The sequence below is a fragment of the Thunnus albacares genome, chromosome 13, assembly GCF_914725855.1.
Source record: "Thunnus albacares chromosome 13, fThuAlb1.1, whole genome shotgun sequence".
NCBI classification, from domain to species: domain Eukaryota; kingdom Metazoa; phylum Chordata; class Actinopteri; order Scombriformes; family Scombridae; genus Thunnus; species Thunnus albacares.
Genome location: NC_058118.1, coordinates 12,714,422 through 12,735,077, shown reverse-complemented (window position 1 = coordinate 12,735,077; position 20,656 = coordinate 12,714,422). Strand labels below are relative to the sequence as shown.

The following is a 20,656-nucleotide window of genomic DNA, read 5'->3' as shown; positions in this document are numbered from 1 at the left end:
ACAGCATCCTACATCTAAGTAAAGCTGCTTTAATGCCCTATCAAAATGTATATTCAGATCAATGGCCTATTGTTACAGTGATGTGGAAAATTAGCCATTTTATGAAATGGTAAAACATAATCCAAATGAGCTAAATATGTAGTTTTGTCGGTTTGTTTTTGTTTTCACAAGACTATTTAAAATTTGCCAACATTTTAAAATAAACGCAGCAATGTGCCACTTGTTTGGTAGGTGTAAGAAAAACATCACCCATCAAAACAATTTGATATATTAATCTCCTACAGAAGCACTTGAATGCATCACAGCCAGGCTCTGACCCGCTTGAAAGACTTTGAGGGCAGCATCACTCTCCGTCCACCTGCTGATTTAACCCTGTTTTTTACAGACACAATGGAGTAAATACATTATCAACATGTGACATTAAGACAATAACAGAAAACACTTAGCCATCATAATGAAATGAAAATAATATAAATGGCATGACTTCACTTTCATTTTGTTGATACATTCAACATGGTAACAGAACATATAAAGTAAAAACTAATAATAAGAAAATAAATGAAAAAAATAATATAAAATAATAACAGAGATGGTAGGCAATATAATCTTATTTCTTTAAAAAAAATCTTTGAGCATACTTGGGTTTCTACCATTGACTGTAAAAAAAATATGGATGGATCAAATTAATATTTTCGATGTATCTCGCGCATGTGGATATATATTTACTTGACAGTGTCTTTGGGTCATTTATAAATGAATTTAACTCTGGTGGTTTTCTATTAGTTTTGTTGTATTCTGCAATTTTACATTAAAGTCAAGTCTCATTTGTTTTCCCCCAAAAAGGGGCGGGGACGTGTAACGGGCCAAAGTTCCCGGATGTGTGACGTATTGCCGGTCTGATGTATATATCAGGATGGCCCTTTAAACACTGCCGAAAACCCTGTTCATTTTTCAGTCTTTCAGCTTAAAAATGGCCCAGCCGCAGGCCTGTTTGCAGCCTGACAACAGCCGCCATCGTCTGCTGACCGGAAGGTGCGAAGGACTTGAGTGACTGCAGACCTGCGCCTAGCTAACGTTACGCAGCTGCTGTCTGTAACCGAAGCTAACAGGCTATCTAGTTGTAGCTTGCCATATGATATAGACGCACATTGCACATAGGGACAGACTTCTACAGACAGCTAAAGGCTCAGCGAAATAACCCCGTAACGCCGAAATGGATGACAAAGACGAAGCGGACCGGCTGATAGAGAAGGCGAAGCTGTGTTTACGGTCAGGACGGAAAGATCGGGCGCTGCAGCTGCTGTATGAAGCTCAGAATATTTACCCCAGCACCCGGGCCAGAGGTATAATTACCGTAGCTGACGCACATTCAATGCAATGGCAGCCCGACGAGCTAATGTCAATGTTGGGCAACTAAACTATCTCGTCTCAGCCTATTCAGGATGTGTTCTCAGATTATAGGATGAATGCACAGATGTAGCTAGGATTGCTATTTTGCAGATAGGGACAGAAATGAGCTATTTAGCTTTAATACTTAATGTCTGCTGAGGCTGCATGCTTAAATGTAGGACTCCCTCCCCCCTTGCAGCTCAGACTGTGCAGTGCTGTGCTAAAATCTGATTGTGTGCAGTTGCTTTACCCTGCCTAATTGCTTTTGCAGTAGTGGCAGGATAATGAAGCTGTCATGGATTATTTTTCTAGCTTTTTGAACACAAAGTGCATGATGCAGTTAAGTGCTACATGGTCTGCAGCTGTTTGTATTATATTTCACTCATTGTGCAAGGGGCCTAGGAGTGAAAAAAACTTTTTTAAGGGACAGTAAACAGTCAGTGTCACTTTACTCATGTACAGATGGGTGACAACTGGAAGGACAAACCTTAATAAATGAGTAGAGACACATAGTGAATGTAAATGCTTCCACATAGGCCACAAGGAATCAATGAATCATTTGAGGAGTTTGAAAATGATGTGAATCATATACTATGGGTTTCACATTCACCAGATCACAACCCATTTAAGCACCTATGAGAGATTTTGGATACTTATTGTTATTTTTTCCTTTTGATTTCTCACCCATCTGTATGTTCAGAACCTGCCAGGGATGTACTATGCACAATGCTGGTTTGTGTTGGCTGGTGTCCTTAATTTCCATGGTCACTTTGACTGTCATCATTACTTTTACTGTGCAGGCTTTCTCCATCTTCTCTCTCTAGTAGTCCCACCTGAATTTTCAGTTGACCTCAGACACTGTGTTCTTGTAGTGCTGATAGATGCCATAGCCAGGAACGGTGGCACTGCTGCTCCAGAAACGAACCACGTGCCCCCGCCGACAGGCTGGAGAGACGAGGACATTGGAAACAACCAAACAAGTCATGCGAATGGTGATGAAAAGAAGAGCTACACAGAGGATCAACGCCAGGGTGTTCACAGGTGCACACGGACTCTTTACTCTTTTATATATATTTTTTCACACTGTTACAGAGTGACAGACTGACATTGTTCCACACTATGTTACTGTGGCTGTGTCCCATGCTCTGAGTAATCTGGCTATTGGTCATACACTAGTTTAGGACCGTAACTAATCATTATTTTCATTATTAAAGAATCTGCCAATTATTTTGTTGATCTTTAAAAAAGAAGTGAAATATGCCCGTCATAATTTCAGAGTCAAGGTAACATCTTTGAATGTCTTATTTTGACTGACCGACAGTCCAAAATCATAGCTAATCTGTTTACTACAATAAATGACAAAGAAAAGCATTCATTCATTACATTTAAGAGGCTGAAACCAGCAATTTATTTGGCATATTTGCTTAAAAAAATGACTAAAACTGTTATTCGATTATCAACTTGGCTAATCAACTAATAGACTAATCATTACACTGGTTAAAGTCTTCTTCCTAATACAGGGGAGTGAAATGATTGTAATTATAATCACTGCTCACCAGTGTTTATGTTTGAAATAAAATGTTTGTGCAGACAACAAAAATCAAAAGTGAAGGGAATGTGGTGACAAAACAAAATATTTGTCTGTTTCTCTGTTCATAAGACCTTGATCTCTTCTTGTCCAACATGCTAACTGGTTCAGTTCAAAGTAACAGTGTTTCAGAATTTTTGACGCTGGAACCCATTAAGACAATTAGGACAAAGGTTTTCCAAATATGCACTGAAAACAATATGAAGCTATTCTGCTCATGGTTTTGGTTCTGAATGTTGCTGCTGCACAGCTGCCACAGATTTACACTCAGATGGAAAAGGTTTATTGTTATGTAGCATCACTGAGAATGACTATTAGCTCCATCTCTTCACTACAGCAACAATATCCAGTGGTTTATTCACTTATTCGCTGTATTTGATAAATGGTGAAACAGTTGTGCACAGGGATCAATCACAACCATTCCCCACCAAATATCAGGACTGAGGCAGCCAGTTTAAACTATGTGTTTATATGTTTATTTACATTTGACTACTTGTGTAAAGAGAATACACCTGCTTGGCTAACACCTGATAACCTCATATTAGCTTGGGAGAGAGTCATTCTTTTAGTTTTGAACTTCTGGCTTGTATTCTGACATCCATTGTGCTTTGTTTCTGCAGGATAAAGAATTGCAAGGACTTTTATGAGATCCTCGGTGTTCCCAAGAATGCTAGCGATGAAGATTTGAAGAAGGCATACAGGAAGTTGGCCCTCAAGTTCCACCCCGACAAGAATTTTGCTCCAGGAGCCACAGATGCATTCAAAGGTACAAGTTATTGAGTAGAGAAGAAAGGAAAAGTGGATTTTTGTTCATTCTTCTGCAACATAAAGTGGTGGCAAAACTTATTTCAAAGCAATGTATCTAAAAAAAAAAAAAAAAAAAAAAAAAAAAAAAAGAAGCTTTTTTTATTGGATTAATTTTAACCAAACTGCTGATCCCACAAAGCAAATTCTTGTTCTCAGTTACCACCTCTCAGCAAAGTCAGAGGTCACGGTCAGTTCAAGAACAGAGCCCTTGGACTGGTAGTGCCTGTTTAGACAACAGTCAGCAGATACTTGAAGCTGGGTCATCCAGTTCAACCAGTTTTATTCAGTCCAGAAATCCTGTCTTTAATTCCCTTGTGTCAACTGCTAACTAACACCAATACTTACTGATTTTTAAGGAATGGCTGCCAGCATCATCAATGTCTCCCCCCTTCTCTCCCAACAGCAATAGGCAATGCATATGCAGTGCTAAGCAATTCAGAGAAGAGGCAGCAGTATGATCAATATGGAGATCAATCTGCAGCTGCAAATGCACCCCAACACTCCAGCCATAGTCGCCATGGACACTACCGAAGCTTCCACCGAGACTTTGAGGCTGACATTTCCCCTGAGGAGCTCTTCAACATTTTCTTTGGAGGAAGGTTTCCCACAGGTGAGCAGTCATGAGCTATGAGGACGAGTTGAGATGATGATGATGCAGAAAAGTGGCATCGCAGCATTAAATAAATTCATAACCCAATTTTGGTTGGTAATTTATGAGACATCTGACAATATTTCCAAAACAGCTGGCATGTTTTCCCAGTAATTAATTTGACAGACCAGTAACAGCCCATTTGAATAATGAATAATCATTTTAATTTCATTTTAAATGCTAGTAGGGTCCAAAAGTCTGAGACCACTTCCCTGAATCAGACTTTTGGACTCTGCTGTATGTTTAGTAATTTAGGAATATAATCCACTGTAAGTATCTGTTATCTGTGGAAGTGTAGGTGCTACAGAACTGTGTCCGTCTCTCTTCAGGAAATATTCACGTGTACACCAACCAGGGAGCCTCCTACTCTCAGTTCTATCAGCCTCGTCGTCGACGTGCTTATGAGAGGCGCGAGGAGGTGGTGGAGGACAACCAGAGTCAAGTCAGTGACTCACAAACCATAAAGATAAATCCCTGTTAAACATCCACACATATGTAATCTTCTTTGTGGAAATAGGGCATTATTCTAATCATTACCAAGCACTGGATAGCCATAGCAACACAGTATTTTAGGTAGTTTTTAAGGGTGCATTTCAACATGGTTGCAGCCCTCTAGTGACTGTTTCTTATTATGATTTATTTCATGTCACTCATTTACTTTCCTCATAACTGAAGTACAGTTATTGCTTCAGAAGAGCGTGGTTTACTTCAAAGACACAAAAGTACTGTGCTGGCATGACTACGCAGTGTATCAGTGCGGCCTACGTACAGTACAGTATTCTTTCTAATCTGCTCTGATTTTATCTTCCCACAGAACACCTTCACAGCTCTTCTGCAGCTTCTCCCCGTGCTTGTGTTAATCCTCATATCAGTATTTACACAGATGATGGCCACTAACCCGCCCTACAGTCTCTTCTATAAACCGTGAGTCTGTCGCACCGTCAACCAAACTACAGTATTGACTTTTTAGCAAATCCTGGGGTCCTTCCTTGAATAAATCTGGGTTATGTGTTTGGGTTTCAGGTCCATGGGGTTGGTGGTGTCCAGGGAAACGCAGCACATGGGTGTGCCGTACTATGTGGATAAAAGTTTTGAGAAGGAATATCGCGGAGCTGCGCTGGAGGAACTAGAGAAAACCATAGAAAGCGACTATATCGAACACCTGCAGAACAGCTGCTGGAAGGAGAAACAGCAAAGTAAGCAAGCGGCGCGCATGGCTTAAACAGGGATAATCTGTTTTTAGTTAGAGTGCAAGTGTCACTAATGAAGCTCAAATCTTTATTTATATACAATCTTTGATATTTTATCTCATTTCCCATGACATAAGCAGATTTACATCATGTAGAAAACTATTATAAATAATTGTGATACATCTTCCTCCTGTTCTCCTTTTCAGAATCAGACTTGGCAAACCTCGGACAACTGTACCGAGATGAACGATTAAAGCAGAAGGCAGAGTCGATGAGGCTGGACAACTGTGAGAAACTGCATCGATTGGTCGGGCGTCAGAGGGGCAAATGAGGAGTTAACGTTTCTTTACAGACTCATCTTGAACTATACAAATAATACATTTTATCGAGGTGTGTAATTGATCCAATCTGGCCACTTTGTAGAGAAATCTCTTTGGGTACAGCACAGTGGGAGATGATGCCACTGGAAACAATGTGCCTTCTCTCCTCTTGGATGGTAGAAAATAAGAGTTTTGCATGTTAGCTGCTGAACCTGGCTGTCGGTGGTCGCAGCGTAAAGTGCAAACTCACCGTGGCAGTGTTGTATGATGTCTCGACGCCTTTAAACTTTCTTATAGAAATGGCATGAAATACGGGGTCTCCCTTTGGGGTTATGAAGGCAGTTGTATGTTCACATACACATGTTTTATTTGTTTAGGTTTTTGTAGTTTTACCTGTATTTATTTTCTTGTTTTGTGTCCTCGCTGAAACTTTTGGTGTATTTATTTAATAGTTAATAGACTGAATGTTACTCGAGCATCTCGGCTCATCTTTTATCTGTAGGAAGTATTTAATTACAGTAACTTAAATTATACTGTAGTCTCTAAACAAATCTGAGAGCATCTGTACTGTGAAATGACAGAGTACGTTCTATTTATGATTAAAACATAGACAAATCAGACATTAGGAAGAACTGTAACATCTACTGTATACTGTAGTTTATCAGGCAAATTGACCTATGGCACTATAGCTGTAACGGCCATAGGCATTTTAAAAAAAACATGACCACTGTTTTATGATTAAGTTGCTTGTTTTACGAGGTTGTAATTGCCAAAAATGAGCAGTCTCCTACAGTAGATCTTCCCACTCCCTGCCTGTCACTCACCTGCTTGCATAGGTGTTTATTCTATCAGTCATAAAGCTTCTGCTATTCAGGAACCAGAGTTTGTGTGTTGCACATGTTTTGAAGAAGTAGTTTTTTTTGTTTTGTCACAAGCACAGAGTCCATTTCAACCAATTACACCTCTCACAGTCCTGCTAAGTGCTCCTGGTGTACCTGGTGAATACGGGAAGCTCATTTGTGAGCTTTTCAGCCCAAATTTTATAGATGTTTTATAAACCCTGCACCTTTTAATTTATACGGATGTTTTGTAAAGAAGACACATTTTGTTTTCTGAACTTGAACTGAATTAAGAGTTTTATTAAATATCTGTGGACGTGATCAACGTTCTCCCACGGCTAGGAACTGGAGTTTTGACTTGTCAGGTCTTGTCATGAGGAGGACGCTAACTTTGTGCAGTTTAATTCTTTTTATTTTACCAACCCTAAATCATTCAAACTCTTTGTCGCTGTGCACTAAGACTGCCAAACTGCCTTAGCTGTTCTCAAACTTGTGAAATGTTCAGGTTCATCTCAAGCACTTTTAAGTTATTCTTTAACCCTGTGTTCTATATTGTTGCATGCACCCTAGTGAGAGGCCCAAGTGTTTTATTAGTTACATATTTATTTTTTGGCAAACACATCTTCACGACTACTGACACACTAAATGTTGATTAATTAGAATATTCAGGTCCACACACAGTAACTCACAAAACATGGAAAACATTTACTGTGAGAAACACAAACCAGGTTTTGGCATCGGTTTAGTGTGGTAGTACACGTGAGCAATATAACACTGCAGAATTTCAACTTTCAGCCAAAAATACCAGAAAATTAAAGATGTAACCATAATTATGTTTTGGCCTGTCTCATTCATTTGTGATTTCATGGTGCTTTGACTCTTGACTTCATCTTTTGGTGACATTATTCAACCAGGAGGGACAGATGACACACGCATCTGCATGTGAAACTCCACATATTTCATGATTAATGTTCAATACCATCATTAGAATACTACAGATTATCCGGCACGAGGTATAAAGTTTATTTAACAGTGACATTAAGTCCATATAGGCTTCTTGCAATGTCAAGCTGGGCTATTAGTCAATTATTAGTGTCTCTTTATTTCAAGGTGATAATTGGGAATCTCCAATCAGAAGTTGTATTTAAAAACTTTTCTAAATCCTGTTAAATATTAAACAAGAGGAACTTTGACCAAACATACACAACATTACACATACAGTAAATGATTCTGTATATTTGCAATGTGGCCTTCCTTGAACATGAGAGTTGGTCTAAAGCTTGGAAGATCTTTGGCTTACTTCACAGATCACCTTGCAAAGTCAGTAAGCGTCATAATGGAAACATAACACATAAATACTATGACATTCTGAAATGACAACTATTTAAATTCTACTATGGGAGGATCAAGCTTTTTCTCATTTTTGCACACAATCCCTGCATGAAAGTTTTTGATTAGACAGCTCTTTAAAGACAAGGTTAGATTTGGAAAAAGGAGAGTAGATAGATAATTCCAACGGTTACTGCTGTGGTTTCGTATTGTGTAAAAAAAGAATTGTGAGAATTCAGGACAAACATAGTGGTTTGAGGGCTCTTTATAAAGATTTATTGTTCAAAGTCCACAAAACAGATAATTAACGTGACATTTTGTCAGAAACACTGAAAATAAGTCAGAATATGCATTTAAGTACCGTTTCACTGGAGGAGTAGCCTAGATAGAACCAATTCATCACAAACAATACAGTCATATTTAAAAATGGTCTGAGAGTAGTTAAAATTAGAAGGAAAAAAAATCAAATGATTTTATATGAGCAATTAAAATGTTTTTGTTTGAAATTAGTATGTTCTCTCCTGATCATTCAGTTTTTGGGCTCAGACTATTCTAGGTTAATCAGACTCTTTGGCCTCTGGTTTTACATATAGTGTAATTGTCAAAGCAAACTACACTAATCTGAAATTCAACCATGTTCCCTGTAGGCTTAATTTCAGTTCATTTTTTAGGCTAGGAGTGGCTCTTATCTTCATTTCTACAACCTGATGTGATTCAGTGCAGGCTAACTCTGGATGATCTGCAGCTACGTCTATGAAAGGTTTGACCTAGTCTGCCTGGATGCCCCCTTGTAATCTGGGATTACATGTAATCCATGTCTGTATGGCTGTCTCAGAAGATATGATCTTCTCCACATTACAGTCTACCCATTTAAAATAGAGTGCAAGTAAAGGATTACATTGCAAATTATGCAGAGTGAGAGAATCTGTGCAACTGACAGAGGATAAATTCAGTCTTGCAGTATTACACCTTTCACTTCAGCTCAGGGACACTGTCGGACAATATTTTCATACTGTAAATTCACTTCTTCATCTTGAGGTCAGCTTCTATGGCACAACGGCGCCCTCTGGTGCCTCCGTCCTACAGGCAAAGAGAGGAAGACTTCATTTAGTTGTCATTCACTCTTAACTGGCAATACCAGTGTTTCACTTAACAAACAACTTAGCCAATTGTCATATTTGTTCAAGTTCTAGTTTACAGAAGTTGCTTTCATGTATATATATGCAACAACTGTCATATTTACTCTAGGCTTGCTTCAAGGAAAAAAGGCAAGAAAGATAGTTAAAGTTTTAAAGTCTGTAAGATGGGTACTTACAAAAAGAGAAAGAAGAAAGGCAGGAGAGGACATGGAGACAGTGTCCTGTGAGAGAAAAATGTTGCACATCAGAGCTGGGACTCAAAAGTGCATTGAAAGTCTCAAGAAGAAGAAAAATAATGCCATGAAGGGTACAAAGGTTGATATGTACTTAATAGCTTAATAATCATATATTGCTATATTGCCATGAGGCTGTTTCAAATGTTTACTGTTTACTTCCTTGCTGCACTGCAATTGTGCTACTTATCCAGACCAATTATTTTTTAAGGCCCATGCCAGTGGTTTAGGCTGTTTTAGCTCATTAACTACATACAACATACACTTTGTATTCTTGCAACCATTTTTCAAAGCATAGCATTATGTTTTAACGACCTCCTGCCTTCCAGTCAACCACTATGTTTAACATCATTTTGCTTATCAGCATGCCATACTTGCAACTTCACCAAAATCACCAAATATTTAGTCAGCCTTATTTTGTTTTGTCACACTTACAATTTTAAGGTATGCTAATGTAGATGTAATGAGTGTGTTTTGAAAATGTTTCTATATTCAAGTTCTGGTAGAAAGCTGCAACATCAGACATCTGACAGCAAACCTTCCAGTGCAGGAAACTACCAAATTTACATTATATGTAAATATACACAATGTCCAATTTTTTGGTCATCTCATTAGTGTTTTTTTCTGGGTTTTATTTACAGACACCACATAACCAAATCTTCGAAGTCAGAGCTTCCAAGGAGCTCATAGAAGCACCAACATGAAGGATTTTTAAAAAATAATGAATCTTTGACCCCAAAAAAAGTGACTAAATATTTATTGTGGTGGATTTCCAACCTCTTGCAATTCTCTGCCAGTTCATTTTCATAAACTCTCTCAAAGCTTAAATATCAATATAAAAACTTGCAGTATGCTTTGGGAAGAAGTTGTCGGTAATGTTCTCTACGTTATTGCATTATTATTACATTATTTCCTACCATTTTCCAAAGCAGACATGTTTAAAAAGATTTTTTGCCTTCCAGTCAACCACTGGTTTGAAACTTGCTTGAGAAGCATAATCACCACAGTTAACACTGTATTGTCTTTTTTAATCTTCATATAGTGATCGATTCAAAAATACACTGACAACCAAGATTAGAGTCAGCTGCAAACAATTTTGTGTCCACTGGTGTCTGAATAGTTGAAGCCATAAGATGAATAATAAACAAATAAGGACATTATGAAAAGGACATTGTGAATTTGGCGGATTCTTGCATTAAAAAATAAGTTGACATATGACAAAAAGATTTTCACTGTGATAGATTAGCTACCACATGAAAGTTTCAAGTACTGAAACCAATGCCTCCCTGAAAGAAAAGCAATCTAAAATCTCATGTTATGCTTTGGAAAATGGCCAGCAGATCTAGTTTAGCATCGCTTGCTTCTACCTTAGAGTCAGCCTGTTGTCTCACCCTTGTCTCTTCTTCTGTACTCTCTGCTTTTGTCAAAATTCTAGTGAAGCACCTTGTCAGTAGAGTCCTGTTTGCGCGTGCTCTCACGGCCCCTCAGGCTCTTGGCGCTGATACCAGACTCTGATGTCTCCATGATGAGCTGGGTAGCTAGAAACTGCTGGATCTGCTCCAGGACATCGCGCTGCATCTCCACCGCCATGTGGTACACGTCATGATCCAGGCTGTTGTACATGACTGCGTTCTGAAACATCAGCATGATGTCTCTCTGGAACTCAGCGGTGGTCCGTATCAAACCGGTCTCAATGTTCTTTTTTATGGTGGCCAGGTCCATGGGCCTGTAGAAGAGAAGAGAAAAGAGTCAATGACCTGATGGGGGTTTCCGAAGGGTCCTGTTAAGTTGATACTTTTGTGATACAAAATTTTCACTCTGCACAAACAAACATTACAAGTAACCACTATAAACACTATGAGTGTGATGAAAATAAACATACAGTCATATCTCATGCTTACCTGTGCACAATACTGTGATATCCAGGTGCAATTTCATCAGTTACTGGCTGCAGGAAGACATTTGCATACCTACAACAGGTTCACATAAATGACACGTGTTTCAGTAGTGATACAAAGAATTAAAAAGGGGGAACCTACTGTATCTCTGGCTAAGCATCAGTGGCTAGTGTTAAAGTCAGAGTCATATTCTGACCTGTGATTGGCCGCCGCACGCCACACCAGCATAATGGCTTTCTTCCAGATCTTGTGAGCCTGTAGAGCTTCCAGGTCCTCACTGCACACAGAACTGTGCAGTAAAAGTATGTGAGAATAAGAAGAAGGAAGTAAAAGTCACGAAGACAGACAGAACCTGATCTGCAGCATGACGCAGTGTGGAATTCATGTTGCCACAACATCATTAGCACCATCTAGGGATCAACACCATCTCTCACAAGTGACAGTTTTTTTTTCCTTTCTGTGTGTGTGTGAGTGTGTTTCACTCACAATTGCGATGAGGCAGGGCTGCTGGGGATGGAGTCTGCGGTTGTGTGCAGCTGCAGAGATGAGGAGGCAGTATGGAGGCTGTATCCGTCCTCACTCTCGCTGGCTGCAGGTTCTAGCTCTGTCTCCCCATCTGCCTCTGACAAGAATCCCTCCACCCCATCCCCGTCTTCTTCTCCACACACTTCTGGCCCGTTGACCTCATTGTCCACTTTAGTCCCTGAGGCATTCTTTCCTCCCCCAACGCTTACTCCATCCTCTGCCCTCATCTCCTGCGAAGATGCAGAAAGATGCAGAGAGATTTAAACAGAGTTTACAGTGCAGGAATACTGTGGAGCTATGCACACTGCATTTCAGTACAGCAATTACAAGCATCATGTGCGCTCTGTCCTCGTTGGGTGCTATACCTTGGGACGCCTTTCTGTCAGTGGGCTATCTTCTAATACTGAGTCTGCCAAGATAGTAAAGATGAATAATAAGAAGGAAATGGTTATGCAAAATGCATAGTTGCATGCAAACTGCATGTTATGAAGCAAGTGAATACTAGTATTTATGCATGGGTGTGCATACCTCCATGGGGTTTATCAGGTCTTTGCTGTGCCCACTTCTCATTCTCACATTTTATGGTAACGTCCAATGAAATTTGGCTTTTCTGGTGCACCACCTCTCCAGTCTCTCTCATTGCCTCAGGCTGTGGAGGTGCTCCAGTGTGGCAGTGCTCCAAACTCCTTGAGTTGCATGAGGATAAGGAGGTGGGAGGAAGGCCCCTTAGTCCCATTGGGAGTGCTGCAAGACAGTTATCTTGACTACCGCACAGAGAGGAGAGTGGAGCTGAAGTCCCACCCTGAACCTCTAACACTTGTGTCTTCCCTGCCAGGCTATTGTGAAGAGATGAGGACTGTGGGACCCCTGTGGGCACTGCGGGGTGAGACTCATGGGGCTGGAAAGGCTCAGCTTCCCAGGCACCAGACAGAGCGTGGCCATTCTCTTCACACAGGGACAGAGCAGCCTCAACTGCAGCTGCATCCAAAGCCTCTGCAGTCTCATCTGCCTGTAGAAGAAGAGATCTGACTCTAAAATCCTTAAAGAATAATTGTTTTTTTTTTAAAATAACATTGGTCTTATTTTCACTGTTTGCCATGTGACACTACCATTTCTCCAAATCTTATTAGTGTAACTGGTGAGTAAACTGAATTTATGGCCAAAATAAAAATAAAATTGTAAAATGACTTTCTTCATACTTAATAACACCTCAAGCAAGCATTATAAATAATTTACTTTATCCGCAACTGATCTCATTGTTGTGAAAATATATAGTGCTTTCCTCCTTTTTGCACCTTGTCTTCGATGATGGCGATTATATCTCCCACTGTCTTCAGGTCCAGCTCATCTCCCATGTAGGACACAGTCACATCCTCTTCACTGAGCTCTGATATCTTATCCACTGCAGAGGCAGGCTGGCATCCAGGGGGCACAGACGGCACCATCACATCCACCTCTGCACAGAGACAACAAAGTGATACCACATATCTTTCAGAATTTTGTAAATAATGGTTAAAATTGAGCTTACTCAAAAAGTTGCAAAATGCATTTAATTGATATTCAATTTCATGAATATATTACCAGAGCAAGCTATAACATTATTGCACATTTTTGCTCGTATTAATAGGTATTAATGGCCAACAAACAGAGGGTCTGAAATTAGAGTCTATAGCTATAAAGCAGGTAATATTAAGGATTTGGGGAGGTTTAGCCTGTGGATTGAGAGCTGAGTGGTTTAGATACGGGTCAAAATGGACAGACCTGTACATGCTGAGGCAGTGGAGTCCACAGGAACAGGGGTGGCGGCAGAGAGAGGAGTGCTGGAGGCAGAATCTGGACTGACCATGAAACCTAACTGAGCAGAAAATTGGGTGGGACCTGCCTCCAGGAGACGAGACAACATTGGGGCACCTGCCATGCAAGCATCCCCACACACATTAACACACAAAGTGCAGACAAGGCAGTGGAGGCTTTTAGCTAGTTAATATATGAGCAAAAGCCTGTGACAATAGTAGACATATGCAGAAAGTAAACATACATTTAGAGTTTCAAGGTTAAAAACTAACATAAAATAAAATATGTTCCTACAAATAAAGATAGAAGGCTTATAAACAGTATCCCTCTCTTTGAATTTTTCATGTTTGATTGTTTTGCAGTATTAAATCACAGTGAATGTAATCAGGCCTTTCTGATACTGATCAACACAAAAAGGCTTTTTTTAAAGTGACAAAAACAATCTTGCTTCCTGAAGTGGCCATGTCAGAGTCCAGACCTTAATCCAATCAAGATTTTGTGGCAGGTCATGAATGCTGTTGTTCATTCATGGTCCTTGTGCAATATGGCAGAGTTTGAGTAGTTTTGTTTAGAAGAATGGAGGAAAAAAACTTCAGTGTGCAGATGTGAAAAGCAAGATACAGACCTATCCCCATCAAGGCTCTAAATAAATACTGTCTTGAATTAAATGAATTCTTATGCAATCAATTATCTTGTGAAACGTGTGTTTTCACTTTGAAATTAAATTTCTGTTGATCAGTGTCAAGTAAACTAACAAACTAAGTGTTACAAAAGAATAAAACATGAAACACTCAAATGGGGTGAATACGTTTTATATGCACTGTCAGTCATGAATAAAAATCTGTACCTGTTGCCTGAGAGAGAGGCTGACAAGGTGGAGCCAGTTGCAAGTCATGTGCTCCTGTCAAACTACCAGTGGACCCGTCACTCTCCCCAATCTAGGATATAAACATACATGAACATTTTACATTTGTCGGTTTTCCTACACACAAAGTGCCTGTATTAAAAAAAACAAAACAAATGTTACATCAGAAATATTGTTGATGATTCACACATAGCAATCATGTCTGTATATATGAACACTACATCGTTTTATAAATGTTAAAAATCTAAAGCTTAATGTTTTATGATGAATTTGACTGTAAAGACCTAGTAAAGACCTAGTAAAGGATATAAAACTTATTCTGACATGTTGGGATTTCACAAGAGCACAATAGGCTTCATCAAATGGAACTGAAAAAAACATGAAACAAGCCAGACAATTCCTGGAGGTGACTGCCCAACAAACATTCAAGAAGAAACCTTGGTCAGGGACTGACTGAATGACAGCTCCTTGGCTGCAGTGGGAAATCATACCATACAGGAACCACTGATGGCATGTGACAAAGGGCTTGGAGATTAAAGGTACATGACAGCAAGCAGGAAGCAAAAGCCAGCCACCCGCATTTTGTAAGAAGCCTGAGAAACTAACAGGCAAGATATTTGGTGGTGCAATAAAAAAAACAAACATTTAACTCTTCAGCTAAAATGCAAAAAGGTATGAAACAAGGCAACACTTCCTCCTGACTGAATCTACTGTTTCAGTGGTACAGCCTCATACACCTTTAAGGACAGAAAAACAACCTCAATGACCTCAGAAATAATAACAACACAACAACAAAAAATATTCTAACTCCACAAATGATGAGATGAAGATGAGATGCCCTACAGACTTGACACTGTTGGTATAATACCCTCAACATACCAGTCTGGAATTTGTGGCCAAGATACTGCCTTTCTTCAGTAACTCTGATAGAAGTGGAGATGGTGGTGGTGTGCCTCTCTGGCCCAGGAGCTTCTTTTGGGTGGGGTCATCCAGAAGTGACCCATGGCTGATGTCGTCATTACCAGATCCAGGCGACTCGGCAAATGACATTAACCTGGCTGATCCTGAAGCCTAGTAACACAGAGAGCGAGAAATATGAAGTAGACTCTTTCAAGTCACTGCCAGACAAATCCAGGAATGCTTTTATTAACCAGCCTGTACACAACTCTCTCCAGCGCCGCTAATGTGTTTCTGTCTCGCTTTTGAATAGTCTGAATTTCCAAACGATAAGTAATCATGTCTGTTTACTTTATGTCTGCTTTTATACCTTGTAGCAGTGAGTCAATGTCAGAAAATGTCTTAAAAGTTCTTTTAACAGTTAAACAAAAAGTTTTAAAGTTAATACATAAGATATTACTGTATGATATTACCAGGTCTTTGGTCTGACAGTGCACCATGGTCTTAGTACAAGAAAATAGCAAGGTACTAAAGCAAATCTGAATATGTGGCACACAAGACCCAGCTCAAAGAAGACAAGTCTGCAGTAATCTTGACAGAAACACTTTCAACACCTGCTAAAAATACCAACAAACATCTCTAAATATTCCAATGATTATTAAAAAAAAAAAAAGTAGGGCAGATCTTTGAAACTTCAGTGACTTACATTCTTTGTGGATACATGATCCAGTGTCAAGCACTCGAGTGGGTCACCTGGTGAGAACTCCTGGCCTGGAGAGCTGCAGTCTGAGGGCGAATGCATGGTGACACCGGGCACTCGCTTAGGCATGCTCTTTGCCACCTGTCTGGCTGGAAGAGGGAGGGACGGCATAGAGAGGATTTTCTTATCAGTCACACAAAAGCTGATGTTCAACTCTCTGTATGGTGCCATGATGCTCTTACGGTGTGGCTCTACAATGGCTCAGTCCAAAACTTGAATGAAATATCTCCACAACTATTGCACAACTATTGAGCTGATTGCTACAACATTTCATGGTCCTCAGAGGATGAATCCTAATGACTTCTGACTTTTCATCTGGTGCCACCAATTCCTCAAATTTTCCACGTGTCCAACACTTCAGCTCATGACAGAATACCTTTAAAACTAATGACAGAGGAGGCTGAATAATGGATATTGTCTACAGCAAGCTGTTAAAGAGATTGTAGATGGCACAACTGAGGATTTTTCCATTGAACAGTTCCATTTAGTAAATCAGAGTCACTGAAACATATATTCTGTGTTGGTGTTTTCCCCCAAAATACCCATTTTAAAAGTGAAGGAGATACCCTGATAAGCAACATCTGTGGTCTTTCTTTTCAACTCTGCTTCCTCCTCCTCCAGTTTCTTCTTCCTGTGAGACACAAGGAGGATCATTTAATTTAGCTCATTCAAGTGTCTAATGTCTAAAAGAAAAAGAAAGAGGCGTATAATTGTGTCAACAGGTCAGACAGACAGTTTGTTGCTTCTTACTGCAGAATTTCCTCCCATAACTCCTCTAGTTTGGAATCTAGATGACCTGCTTGAATCAGTTCAGACTCTCTCTTCAGCTTCCTAAAGTATGAAAACATCACCATGTCAACCATTCTCCTTGATGCATTTTATGAACCACAATGTTGTACAAACTATGGTGATGAGTCCCTGCTGTTGAAAGCTGTGCTTGTTTACCTGTGCTTCTCTTGTGTTTCTTTGATCAACTTTTTTAGCTCATCAATCCTCTCAGCCGTGAGTCTGCGTACTATCACGTCCTCAACCGTCTCCACCACTTCACCCTTCTCTCCACGCTTCCGCCTGAAGGGAACAAATGCAAAGTGACACTTAAGATATTGTTGTGTGGCAAACACTGTCAGTGCAGGTGTCAAACTATATATGTGATCTATTTTAGCCTGCAAGTCTATAAAAGCATGCTTGGGGTCACTTATGTGCTCACTTTGGGGCTTCTGTTCTTTCCAGGAGCTCAGAGTACTTGGAGGCACAGTGCTGTGAGGAACCAAAGGAGGAGAGAGAACAACTTTGTGAAAGGAACATGTGATGTAGTAAAACTACTGCAGAGATCATAAATTTGGTCTTTATGTTCTGCAGCAGAGTGAACTCTGATTTTGTCATACCTTTTGAGAGAACCAGTCAGGTGGTCGCCCAGGCTCTGCAAATGGTTTGATGGCTCGACTGACAGATACCCTGTTGAGTTAAAGAGATTCAGTAATCCGACATTGAGGAATTTGAGCCCAGAACAGCTGACTATTCCTGCCCTGTTTTATCTTAAAACTTTTTTTTTTGTCCTGGTCTAAATTCTTAAAAAAATTCTCACTTTGCTTGTTATTATTACTTTTTGGGGAGTCTTGTAGTCTTTGTAATTGTAAATTCATGAAAAATTAAGCAGAATATTCTAATACATTTAGAGATCCCAAACTGATGGTTACCGCATTCAGATTATTTACCCATATCCATCATCATGGTGGGCTGAAAGCCATCCCAACATGCACTGAGCAACACCGTGGACAGCATGCAAGTCCATCACAGGGATAATACAGATAGACAGCTACTGTACATGCAAACCTATGGTTAACTCATCTTATCTGCATGTTTGTGGACTGTCACACAGAGGTGCATCAGTACTATCAACAGAGCAACCCTTATTGACAATGAAATCTGAAAAATCTTAAGTAAAGGGATGGATCTGCTATAGCATGTGACCTCTGAGAAGTTTTAACATCTCCATGCAGGAGCAGACTACTAAATGACTCCTTATCATTATATTATAGAGCTTTGACACATTTTACGTTCTACACACAATTATTGGCAAAATGAAAGCAGTGCTGGTACAGTACCAGTTCTGGTCTCCACTCTTCATGACAGATGTGGCCAAACACAGCTTCTCCCTCACTGACCATGGCTCTGTTGGTCCAATGACAAGCAGCTTGTGTTCTGCAGATGTTAAGAGGGGAGGGGAGGTAAATAAATGTATATAATTGAACAAAGCCTACATGTCCTGCATGTTCAAATACCGGCCTCAGGCCTAGTAACCACATTGTTAATCTCTTGATCTTGGCTTCATTTTTATGTCACCTAAAGCTGCACATCACTCCAGCAGTTGACTGTGAACACATGGGATCAGCACAGAACAAAAGCGTGTCGTTTATACTGTTGGTGGTAAACAGGAATCCACCACTAGTGTAAACAGAGCTGTCAACTCGTGATGACCAGCCATTAATCCTTGCAGGGGGGCTGCCATGCAGGGAAGTTGACTGATAACATTAACAGTACGACGCACTCACTCACCGCTAAAACGGACAGATAGCATGTCATGACATCTCCTATGCACCGACGTTTACTCACTTCCAACCCCGTTTGCCATCTTCCTGTCATCCCGACATCCCATACATCCTCGTAGGTAGAAACCCAGCAATTAATAACGCTGGTGAGATCCGAAAACGATGCCTGGAATAAAATGATGGACGCTAACATGGATGTTAAGGCTTTCTCCAGATTTATCTCTCTAACGTTAGCGTGCACCGTTGTCCGTTATACACACCACAGTCTCGTGCGTTTTAGCTAGCGTTATTGGTCATTTAAGGATTAACCAGCTAGCTCGACAGCTATAGTAGCTTTTCTCTGCAAAGTGTCGCAAAAACGGCTAAATTTCGTGTTAACCTGAACAGAGTCTATGCTACCAACTGATAGCCAAAGAAGGAAAATTTAGCTTACTGATGTCATTATCATTTTTAACCGAGCTAGCAGCGGACTGTGCTGTTGGTACACGCCCACCACAGTAATGATGGTTCAACCAGACCTGGCTGCTGTTGCAGATTCTTAACTCAGTTTAACTAACGTTACACTAGTTTGTTTTCACTGAGTTTTTTCCACAAGATAGATGTCCCTTTTCTCGTGGGTGTATTACAATAATAATAATGATAATAAATGTAAAAAGAATAATTTTTAAAAAATCGCTTAACAGACCTTTTTTCCCTTAGAGGCAAAATATATGGAGGCCATGTGATGCCACTTTTATGGTTAAACAAAAACATACTGGAGTGGAAAACCTGCAGTGACTTTGCCATTATCTATACACATTATACATACATAATGTACAAGTAATAATGCAATTATTAATTTGTTTTGCACTTTTCATTTGCAGTCAATCTCAAAGTGCTACAGCATTTTAAAAAAAACCCATAAAACGTATGACATAAAGAAAATATCAAGTTAAGATGAAAAAGCCCTCCTGAATAAAAAGGTTTTTAAGTCTGTTTTAAGAGTCCAGAGTCTGTTCTGCCCTCAGATGACAACTGCATAGAAGATTTAAACAAAGAAATTGAGTGAAATACAACTTCAACTTCAGTTTATTTACAAATGCACATCACCCAGAGAGTGTCTGTGCACTTTACAAGTCAATAAAAACAACAACAGAAAAAAGAAGCACACGATATAACATGTAAAAGTTCACACACATACACAGGTAGTAATGTTAATATTACAACAAGGTTGAGGATAGTTATTTTAAACAGATCATATAACTCTAACAAAGTTGGGATAGCTACATTTCAAGGAGGAAAACAGTTAGTGATTTCGGTTCCCAGCAGGTGAAATTAGGAAGTCATAGTCATGTTTTAGGCCTGGATTTGAGAGTATCAACAGAGCTTGCCTCCTGAATGTGCAGTGGTAGATTGTTCCAGAGAAGTGGAGCTTGGTGGGCAAAGGCTCAACCACCAAAAGTGTTCTTATTGAATCGAGGAACAATTCAGTAACTAGAACCAAGAGACCATAAAGGATGTGATGGAGTACATGGAGCAATAAAGCTGGAGATATATGAAGGAGCCAGTCCATTTAAAGCCTTATAAGTAAGAAGGAGGAGCATTTCTTTTTATGTATGCATTTACTGTGCCAATTAAATGAAAAACATTATTAAAAGGTCATTTACATTTCTTTTTCTCTGTGATATCCAACATTGTTTTTCATCATGACATGACTTCATAAATCTGAACACAGTAAACTAAAATGAAGTCATTTCCAGTAAACACTAAATGGTGTCCTGACTCTGTGGAATACTTTTTCATACAAGAACACATGGTCTGTCACACACTGAGCAGCAGGAGCTGCAGACTAGAACAACAGGTTTGTGACCTGTATAATGTGGAGCATAACAAAACAAAACAAAAG

General features: G+C 39.7%; 2 protein-coding genes across 9 annotated transcripts; one reads left to right on the top strand and one right to left on the bottom strand.

Annotated features, from left to right (window-relative positions):
- The first annotated feature begins 881 nt into the window (after nucleotides 1–881).
- dnajc18 (DnaJ (Hsp40) homolog, subfamily C, member 18) lies at nucleotides 882–7,615 on the top strand. Its single transcript, XM_044370936.1, has 8 exons — nucleotides 882–1,343; nucleotides 2,262–2,430; nucleotides 3,598–3,743; nucleotides 4,188–4,394; nucleotides 4,763–4,875; nucleotides 5,248–5,357; nucleotides 5,457–5,629; nucleotides 5,830–7,615. Exons 1-8 carry the CDS (start codon nucleotides 1,214–1,216, stop codon nucleotides 5,952–5,954), a joined length of 1,173 nt encoding a protein of 390 aa, XP_044226871.1. The 5' UTR covers nucleotides 882–1,213; the 3' UTR covers nucleotides 5,955–7,615.
- Nucleotides 7,616–8,364: 749 nt separating this feature from the next.
- On the bottom strand, nucleotides 8,365–19,287 carry brd8a (bromodomain containing 8a). 8 transcript variants are annotated; one of them, XM_044371295.1, is made up of 20 exons: nucleotides 18,836–19,287; nucleotides 18,328–18,424; nucleotides 17,608–17,677; nucleotides 17,430–17,479; nucleotides 17,168–17,290; nucleotides 16,973–17,053; nucleotides 16,789–16,853; nucleotides 16,169–16,311; nucleotides 15,445–15,636; nucleotides 14,548–14,638; nucleotides 13,668–13,817; nucleotides 13,202–13,362; nucleotides 12,435–12,915; nucleotides 12,272–12,315; nucleotides 11,868–12,136; nucleotides 11,578–11,670; nucleotides 11,385–11,453; nucleotides 10,927–11,209; nucleotides 9,427–9,471; nucleotides 8,365–9,191 (listed from the first exon to the last, which is right to left on the bottom strand). In XM_044371295.1, exons 1-20 carry the CDS (start codon nucleotides 18,876–18,878, stop codon nucleotides 9,132–9,134), a joined length of 2,610 nt encoding a protein of 869 aa, XP_044227230.1. In that variant the 5' UTR covers nucleotides 18,879–19,287; the 3' UTR covers nucleotides 8,365–9,131. The 8 variants fall into 8 exon arrangements, 6 of the variants coding, with proteins under 6 accessions (XP_044227230.1, XP_044227232.1, XP_044227234.1 ...); XM_044371297.1 differs by having other exon boundaries at nucleotides 18,779–18,852; XR_006406875.1 differs by having other exon boundaries at nucleotides 9,131–9,191; nucleotides 10,875–11,209.
- Between the last annotated feature and the right edge of the window lie 1,369 nt (nucleotides 19,288–20,656).